At 41.1% G+C, this 9985-nt stretch overlaps 1 protein-coding gene across 3 annotated transcripts in view; it reads left to right on the top strand.

Annotated features, from left to right (window-relative positions):
• CUNH20orf194 (chromosome unknown C20orf194 homolog) overlaps window positions 1-9985 on the top strand; it is a 257297-nt gene that overhangs the window by 153781 nt on the left and 93531 nt on the right. For all 3 annotated transcript variants that reach the window (XM_029556875.1, XM_029556874.1, XM_008854459.3), the window contains exon 21: window positions 7720-7823. In XM_029556875.1, coding sequence (XP_029412735.1) covers window positions 7720-7823 — 104 coding nt within the window. The remainder of the gene's footprint in view (window positions 1-7719; window positions 7824-9985) is intronic.

A 9985-nucleotide genomic window follows, 5' to 3' on the forward strand; every position in this document is an offset into this window, starting at 1 on the left:
TATTAATTTTTATTTTATGTGTATGAATGTATTGCCTGCATGTATGTGAGTGCACCCCTGTCGTGCAGTGCCCACAGAGGTCAGTAGAAGGCGTCAGATCCCCTGGAACTGGAGTTAAGGATGGTTGTTAGCTGCCCTGTGGGTGCTGGGAATCAAACCTGGATGGATCCTCTGCAAGATCAGCCAGTGTTCTTAACTGCTGAGCCAGCTCTCCAGCCCCTGTTTATTATTTTTACTTTTGTTGAATGTATTGCCTGCATGTGTCTAAGTGCACCCGTCATGCAGTGCCTGTGGAGGTCAGAAGAAAGCATCAGATCTTCTGGAACTGGAGTTATGGATGGTTGTTAGCTGCCATGTGGGTGCTGGGAACTGAACCTGGGTCCTCTGCAAGAGCAGCCAGTGCTCTTAACCACTGAGCCAGCTCTCCAGCCCCATGGATCTATATATGTATGCATCAGAAAAAATGAAGAATGGTAGTATCGATGTACTTTATGTAGTGGCTATAGGTGTGATTTGGCTTTCTGAGTATAAGATGACTTTAGCAGATCACAAAAAATAAGATTACATAAAAACTCTTAGGAACATATATGACAGCTGGCCAGCATATGAAGTAACTTAGCTATTGAGAGGGCAAAGAATAGAGTGAAATTTTATATCTGGGCAGACAGTGTGAGCCTTTGACAAAAGTTCTGCCTGTAAAAGGGAGGTGTGTCTGGGGCCAGTTTGGTCAGTTTAACTTTTTATTTTTTTTTCTGGAATGTGTGGGAAGATTTGGGCCTTTGTCTTTCAGCTCCTTGAGGTGAGGAGAGGAAGGGAAGGAAGTGTGGTTAAAGGGATTCTTGCAGGCTAGAGAAGCAGTTTAGAAGTCTGTGAATTGAACAAAGATCAGCTTTAAAAAAAAATGTAATTTAGGTAGTGAGTCAGGTGGGGTGGGCTCCTGACTGAACAAGAGACTTTGCATCCTAGTCTGACTATCATAGAAAGTAAAACTTGTTTTTTACATTAGCCACAAATCTACAGTGAAGGGCCTGGGTAGTGGGAGACTTATCATTCTGGAAGAGCTGAGTGTTTGTGGGTGAGAAGCAAGAATGGTAGCACACGCCTTTAGTCCCCCAGCACTTGGAAGGCAGAGGCAGGCGGATCTTTGTGAGTTCGAGGCCAGCCTGGTCCACATAGGGAGTTCCAGACCAGCTGGGACTACAGAGAGACCCTGTCTCAAAAAGACAAAAAAAAAAAAAGGATGGTAGGAAAGGCAGTGGCTCCAGGTAGGGAGCCCACACGGAAGGGAACTGCCGTGGGTTAGCAAAAAGAAGAGTGGAAAGCAGATAGATGGGAAAATTTGACAGAGAAGCTCTCAGAGGGGAAGAGGGTAGTGACCATTAACTGCCATGGGTATCAGAGTGGAGAAGGGAGCAGAGAGCAAAGAAAGAGAACCTTCATGACCATCCTGGAGATGAAACTTTAATCTGATTAAAGCAGAGCATTTAGCTAGGAAGGAAGGCAGTGCAAGATAGCAGTTCTGGAGCCAGCTGAAGAAAGGTTTTTCTGGAGAAGTCGAAGCAGCATGAGGCTGGGACTAGTGAGGAGGATTTTGTGGAGCAGAACCTGAAAGGCAAAGCAGGATAAACAGAAAGAAAAGGATAAAGGGAATGGAGATAGATCAAGGCTTGAATGTAGGGAACCTCAAACCACTGTCCATTGTACTAGAAGAAAAGTTTAAGGTCTTAATGAATTTAGAAGTGTCAATATAAAATCATAACCCTCACCTCGAAGGGGGTAAAGGATAGTTTATCCTGGAGCCAAATATTAGTGACCATGGCCCAGGAACACAGACTTATGTTACCCAAAATTCCATGTTTCATGAAGTTTTTATAATAACAGAACAAAGAAGGCTATAAATCAAGACAGTTTTCAAATACATTAGTGGGTAATTTGGTAGGCAGATTATAACAAAGCAGGAAGAATTAAGCTATAGGCCTCAGATGCTATGTGATGACATTCTTAGCTTTTTGGTTGGTGGAAAGCAAGGTTTTGTTACTACATTGCAAAAGGTTTATCTATTAGTCACAGGATGTTAGATCAGACTCAAAGGTGGACAAGGAATGACTGTTTAGGGGGCTAAAGATAGCCCAAGATAAATTGTAGGCTATGGACCTACAATGTTCAAAACTCTCCACAATCACTGAAGTTCTAATCACTTGATGAGCCTTGCAGAAGATTCAGTTTGAAGATGCATGTTTTTTTAAACTAGGAATTTTTGTTCACAGAAGTCAAATATATCACCCTCTGGAGAATGGTGGCCTCTTTTAGTTCCAGAGTTGGTAAATTTTTTGAGGAGACATGACAGAGGAGACTCTAGGTAGTTTAGAAGATTTTTGACCCACAGCTATGAGAAGGGGTAAGAAAGGAGATTTTTCTCAATTGAAATCAGACCAAAAGAATGCACATCTTCTGACCCAGTGGCTCTATTTAGTAAGGGACTTGCTGAGAGGAGGAGGACAATCCTCTTGAGGGAGATATGGGAGTGAGAGTATAGTCCAGAGAAAACTTTTTTTCTGGTGCCAGAGTTTCTGAGAGGACCACCTGGCATAAGGTCAAAAGAAGAGTTTCTTGAGGATGTAGGAATCTTAAAGCTCACCTAAATTTGGATCAGCCAGTGATGGATGCTGTGAATACACTGGAGGTGATCTCTATCAGAGTTTATCAAGGGGATGTAAGAAGTTTGGGGTGGGGGGCCACAAAATATAAGATCAAGAGGGAAAGACACAACAGAACAAGCAATTCAAGCAACTCAGCAACAGTACAGGCTTTTAAGCACTTTTTTTTTTTTGGCCTTCTTGAGACAGGGTCTCCTTGTAGCCCCAGCTAGCCCGAAACTCACTATAGAGACTAGGCTGGCCTTGATCTCACAGACATCCACCTGCCTCTGCCTTCCAAGTGCAGAGATTAAAGGCATATGCCACCATACCTGGCTAACAGTACAGGCTTTTATACCAGAGGAAAACCTGCAGGAATCTCTGGTGTAAGAATCAGAGCCTGGGTTCTGGTTACAGGCTGGGGTACTTCTATGGTAGAAAAAGGCAGAGGAGTAGCTTTCCTTTTTGGCTTGAAGTTGGCTGTTGCCAGGGGTAACCAGTGAGTCAATTAAAAAATGCCAGGTGATTGATAAACATCTCATGTCTGGCCATTACTGGGGGTCAATGGGTTGGGGAGGGTAAGAATCCAGAAAGACAAGTTACTTTAATTCTCAGAACCAAATCACTTGAGTTTTGAGAGTGTCATTGTTCAACCAAAATGAAGGAACTTTACAAGATGGCATTGTTACAGAAGCAAAAAATAAAAGAAAGAAAACCTTAAAACTGGTCAAGAGAGTAACACTCTCTGACCTGGGTGGAACCTGAACTTTCCAGTTTTTCCAGATCACCTGGTCACAGGACTATCCCTAGGAAGGTAATTATGCTAAAGAGATTGGTGGAATATGTAAGTGTTTTAATGAGATGGAAAACTTTTCCTTCCCATAATTCCTGCCCCTTAGGGCAGTGCTTTTTAACCAGGCCACAGACATGTGATTCTCTGTAAGTGTGTCTGCTTTTCTGAATTCTTCAGAAAAGTGTAATCTCTCCTTTTCTTCTTTATATATTTTTTCTTACCATGCATTCCCTAACACTTTGGAGCTGCCGCAACATTTTGGGCTCTTTGCCTTTTTCTCTAAAACTCCCCTCTCTGCTGTCCAGCTGCTAGTCCACCACGTCTGACCTCCATGCTGGCTCTAAACCAGCATGGCTTCATGACTTTTTTTCCTTCTCCCCTCTATTCTCCTCTTCAAGGCAGTTGCTGAGTTTTACAGCTCACCTGCCCTGAGGCTTTTTCTTTAAATTCTAATAAAATTTTCCTGAAGCTTCCATGAGTCCATTCTTAAATTCTCTTCTAAGACTAAGAATCCTAAAGGGAAACTGTTTTTCCCTGTATCAAAACCAGACTTTACTTTTTTTAATACAAAAAGTGCAGTTACTTTTGCATCAACTTAATAGACTTTAAGCATGAGGATTAAGGAAGGAAAGAGGTACTTGGAAAGAATAAGGCATACCTGAGAGTATGAGTACAGCTCCTCTACCTGAGTTGTTCATTATCATAGTCTATATAGGATTTGGGTGGTTTTGAAGCTGTTACCTTCAAAAGGTTACTAAGGAACCTAAATGAGATCACAGGGTGGTTCCTGAGGGGTACCTGACAGGACTGCAGTTGGTAAGGGCATAATCTTAAGGGGTAACAAAGGCCAAAAATTTGTCTTCTATAATTTCTCTTTTTTTAAGCATTTCTTTTAATTAACTAACTAACTAATTTATTTATTTATTTATTTATTTATTTATTTATTTATTTATTTTGGTATTTTTAAGACAGGGTCTCCCTGTAGCCCCAGGTATCCTGGAGCTTGCTCTGTAGACCAGGCTGGCCTCGAACTCACAGAGATCTGCTTGCCTCTGCCTCCTTAGTGCTAGGATTAAAGGTGTGTGCCACCACACCTGGCAAGCATTTCTTTTTAAATGGTTTCTTTATTATTTTTATTTTATGTGTACGTATGTATTGCCTTCATGTGTATAAGTGCACCATGTCATGCAATGCCCACAGAGGACAGAAGAGGGTGTCAGAGCCCCTGGAACTAGAATTACAGACAATTGTTAGCTGCCATGTGAGTGCTGGAAATTGAACCTGGGTCTTCTGCAAAAGCAGCCAGTGCTCTTAGTCGCTGAGCCATCTCTCCAGCTCCTTCTATAATTTCTTCAGGCTTAATAGGGACATAGAGTCTACCTATCCAGGGATCAAAAAAATCTCAACCTGTCTGATCTAAGGAGGACATGAGAGTTTAAAACTTTTAGATTGGAGGTTCATCATTTGAAGAGGATCTAGAAGAAATGATGTCATTACTCAAGACATCCAGCTAAGCATACAGAAGACTATTGTGTATAAGATTAGCATCAAAAAATAGCAGGACCTTGTTATCATGAAATATCTGGTAACTATCATGTTAGCAAATCATTAAAACTTAAGGCAGGGGCTGGAGAAATGGCTCAGTGGTTAAGAACACTTGCTGTTCTTCCAGAGGACCCAGTTTCAATTCCCAGCACCCACATGGTGGCTAACAACCATCCATAACTCCAGTTCCAGGGGATCCGACTCCGTCTTCTGGCCTCTGCGGGCTTCGCATGACACAGGTGCACTTACACACATTCAAGCAAAACACTCATGCACATAAAAATTAAAATAATAGGTAAAATAGTTTTAAAACTTACAGAATCTGCTGGGCATGGTGGCGCACATCTTTAATCCCAGCACTCGGGAGGCAAAGGCAGGTGGATCTCTGAGTTCAAGGCCAAGCCTGGTCTACATAGTGAGTTCCAGGCCAGCTGGGACTACAGGGAGACCCTGCCTCAAAAAGGCAAAAAAAAAAAAAAAACCAAACAACTTAAGACAGAATCTGATACAGGTCTAATTTAGGTATGTAAATCTTAGAGGATTGAGGACGTTATCCCTGTTGTCAGATATATACACAGGATTTCTTTAGTAACAATACAGGTTCCCTTTACATTATTGTCAGAATATTAAGAGCCATCAGGTCTTGTATGATAACTCTCCCCATTACTTCTTCTTAGACACTAAATGATCTCTTTAGGGTTGAACTAACTCCTGTCAAAAATGGAAAAAGAATCAATGGAGCAGATATACCCAAATTCTTTCCTGTCCTTTGAAGACACCTGTGGTGGTTTGAATGAGAGTATCCCCCATAGGATCCAAGTATTGAACACTTGGTTAGTTGGTGGTGCTCTTTGGGGAGGATTAGGAAGTTTGGCCTTGTTGGAGGAAGTCTGTCACTGGGGGCAAGCTTTGAGTACATAGCCTACTCCATTTGTGCTCTCCCTCTCTCACTGCCTCCCTCCCTTCTTTCTGTGCCTTCTTGAAGATGTGAGTGATCACCTTTCTGCTCTAGCTATCTCCTCCATCATGATGGACTCCTATCCCTTTGGAACTATAAGCCCAGTAAACTCTTCCCTTCTATACATTGCCTTGGTCATGATGGTTTATCGCAGCAAAAGAAAAGTAGCTAATATAACACCCAGAAAGGAATGTGAATTTTGTTCCTCTTCTCAGCTTGACAGTATATATGCTTGCTTTTTCTCTTTTGTTCTTTTGAGATAGGGTCTTGTTCTTTAGCCCTTGATGGCCTTATATTCATTATGTAGTCTAGGCTGGCCTTAAACTCATGGCAGTCCTTCTGCCTTAGTCTCCAGATCCTGAATTATAAGCATATACTGAGCTGCCACACCAAGCCTATTTTTTCTTATCGTTATGCAAAGACTGTGTTTGTGGCTTCATTTCTGTTTGAGGCTCTGGCAGTTTACTTTGGCTTCTTGGGGTACAAGGATGATCATATAAATTACATAATATAAGAACAACTGATATGGTTTCTAGTTATTACTTGAGTTTTTAAAGTAAAAGCCTGGTCTCTGGCAGCCCAGCAACCTAGCCACCCATCTCCAATATGCCCATTAAAGAGATGAGTAGTAAAAACAGATTAAGAAGATACAATCTCACCGAGCATGGTGGCCCATGCCTTTAATCCCAGCAAAGGCAGGCGGATCTCTGTGATTCCAGGCCAGCTAGAACTACAGGGAGACCCCATCTCAAAATAAACAAACAAACAAAAAATACAGATTCATTAGCAATTAACAAAAAAGGGAATCCAGCGATACGCGTCTGTCTTAGGGGTACTGACATGAAGTTTAGGTTTTTTTGTTTGGTTTTGTTTTTGTTTTATTGTATGTGTAGGTTTTTAAAACGTTGGTTGGCTGGCTGGCTGGCTGGCTGGCTGGTTAGTTTTTGAGATAGGGTCTCATGCAGCTGGCCTTGAACTCTCCTGATCCTCCTACTTCCACCTCCTGAGTCCTAGGATTATAGGCATGCACCATCACTGCACATTGTTTTATGAGGTGCTAGGGATTGAACCTAGGGCTTCATGCATGAGGCAAGCACTCTACCAACTGAGCTATATGACCATACTGAGGTTTAGGTTTAAATAGAGTGCAATAAAATATATAATTAAGCAGTCCTTATCAGGACACAGGCCCACCAGTATCTTAGCTCTGGTGTGTCCTGCCTGTTGGTTTGATAAATTGTCAGAACTGTGTGAAATCTCTTCCTAGGAGATGAGTTCCTCTTACTGTTAGCATCAGGACTACAGCCTTTCCCTTCTCCCAGCATGAGATTCCTGAAGAAATTTTAATTCTTTGGGTCCGTTGTTTCCTTAGCCTGATAGCCAGAAGGAGGAACATAAGTCTCTCTTTGGAGGATCTATTCTCACAGGGCTAGAGAGATGGCTCAGGGGTTAAGAGCACTGACTGGTGTTGCAGAGATCCTGGGTTCGATTCCCAGCACCCACATGGTGGCTAACAACCATCTCTAACTCCAGTTCCAGGGGATCCAATGCCTTCTTCTGACATCCTCACACACTGCACACACAACACGAATGCACTTATACACATGCAGGCAATATACTCATACACATTAGAAAAAAAAAACAAAATAAATAAAATATTTAGAGTATTTATTCTCTTTCCTACCCAGGGAGGTTACATTATCACTCTAGTACCTGCAAGAAGGACACTGGAATGTGTCCCCCAGGATCCAACACTGCAGCTCTAATCAGTGTTCTTTTTCTTCTAGGGGATGTACATTTCTTCTCAAGAGGCCTTCTGTTTTTTCACCGTCATCATGGAAGTATCATCATTTCCAAGGATTACATAAATTCTGTTTCCTTCTATGATGGGGTAAGTGTTTTATTAACCCCTGGTTTTTGGTGCTCTAAAAGATAACCCATTCTTCTGAGGGGAAAACCAAGTAACTTCCTCTACCAGTACTTTGTGGTAGGATGTCACGAACCAGAATAACAATTGAGGCAGGTCAGCAAGGATGGTTAGAAGGACTGTCACTCATAACTTTTATGTGCTTTGCTAGAAAGGCCTCTGGGTCCATTCCCAATTCACCCATCCCAAAGAGAAATAGAAAGTAGTCTGAAAGGGCCTCCAGTGACCTCTCACAAAAACACAAGGCTCATACATACACTTCAGAACTAGAAAGAAGTTCATCCTATGACACCGATAGGAATCTACCTATTTCCTTAGCCATGAGAAAGAAAGCTAAATGAGCCAAAAAGGTAAAAATTGTTCATTTTCCCTATGAGCGCTTAACACCTCTTTCTTATACACAGGCTTAACCTCTACCACCATGAATGTACCACCCTCAGAACCATCCTTAAATTTGCTCTTCCCTTTGGGAAGAGTGGATCTGGGTTTCCCTCAGCTTGTACTCACTGACCAGAGCATAGTGTATCTCTCTCAGTATAACATAGAAGTAGAGGGCAGACCCTCTACTTGCCTCGGTCTCAGCCTCTAAGGCAGCTTGTTGGACAACTAGAACAGAAGTGAAATGAAATGGTTTGGCTAGATAACTCAACACATGAATTCATGATCAAGCCTTTCTTTGATATAAACCCTACTGCACTAAATGTTGTTCAGAAATTGGACCGATCAACTGGGCAGATTGGATAGCCTTATTAAATAAGAGGGGTTTTTTTCATTTATTTATAATTTATTTATTTATTTATTTATTTATATATTTATTTATTTATTTATTTATTTATTTATTTAATGTATATGAGTGCTTTGCTTGCATGCATGTAAGTGTAGTACATGCATGCAGTGCCCATGGAGACCAGAAGAGGGTGTCCAATCCCCTGGAACTAAAATTAAGGGTAGTTATTAGCTGCCATGTAGGTGCTGGGAACCAAACCTGGGTCCTCTGCAAGAGCATCCAGTTCTCTTAACCAGTGAGCCATCTCTCCTGCCCCCTGTATTTACTTAATATCTTTTTTTAAATGTGTATGAGTATATTGCCTACATGTGCATAAGTGCACTCATGCTGTGCAACGCCTGTGGAGGTCAGGAGAAGGAGGTCAGATCTCCTGGAACTGGAATTACAGACAGTTGGTAGCCACCATGTGGGTGCTGGGAATTAACTCAGATCCTCTGTAAGAACAGTCAGTACTCTTAACTGCTGAGCCATCTCTCCAGCCCTACTTAATATCTTTTAATTATGTGTATGTGTCTCTCTTTGTGTAGATATGTGCACAAGTGCAGTTGTCTGCTGTGAAGTTAACTCAGGTCCTCTGGAGGTGAAGGAAACACTCTAGGAGTATCTGTCCAATCCTTAGATAAGAGAGTTGTTCATTTGTTTGTTTGTTTGTGTTTTTTTATTTATTTTTATTTTTGTATGCCTGTGTATATGTATGCCATCTGGGGGAAGGGGGGAAAGAAGAGGGTGTCAGATCCCCTGCAGCTGGAGTTACAAGTGGATATGAGCCACCCAACATGGGTGTTGGGAACAAAACTTGGGTTCTCAGTAAGAACAGCAAGTATTCTTAATCACTGAGCTATCTTTCCAGCCCAAGAATTTTGATATTAGCTTTTTAAAAATTATTTATTTAATAACCATATAATTAGAAGAGGCATTTCATTACAACAGCACTGACATATTCAATAACAATTTCCAGAGCTTAAGATGCTTCTCTTTCAAAATTAGCTGTAAATTTTTAGGTTTACTGTTGAATTAATAAAGTTATACAATATTGTACTCTGTATAAACCCTATAAGACATAAAAATAAATGAGGTTTTAAACTTTGAAAAAGATCTCCATTTCATTGTTAAAATACACAGTTTAATTCATTTTTAATACAGTTGACACTAAGATGCACATGCATTTCTAATCTCTATATATCTCATTATTACTAGTCACAGTTGCTTACTTTCTGAGCTCCTTGACATCTGAGCGTGGATATAAAGTCATCAGGTAGATTTCAATGGTAATGTTTTTCACATCTACTAATTATTAAGGAGCAAATTTTTATGCTTTAAGGAATTTTTTTTTATACAC

Source organism: Nannospalax galili, unplaced genomic scaffold (genome assembly GCF_000622305.1).
Source record: "Nannospalax galili isolate Female #2095 unplaced genomic scaffold, S.galili_v1.0 scaffold707, whole genome shotgun sequence".
Classification (NCBI taxonomy): Eukaryota; Metazoa; Chordata; class Mammalia; order Rodentia; family Spalacidae; genus Nannospalax; species Nannospalax galili.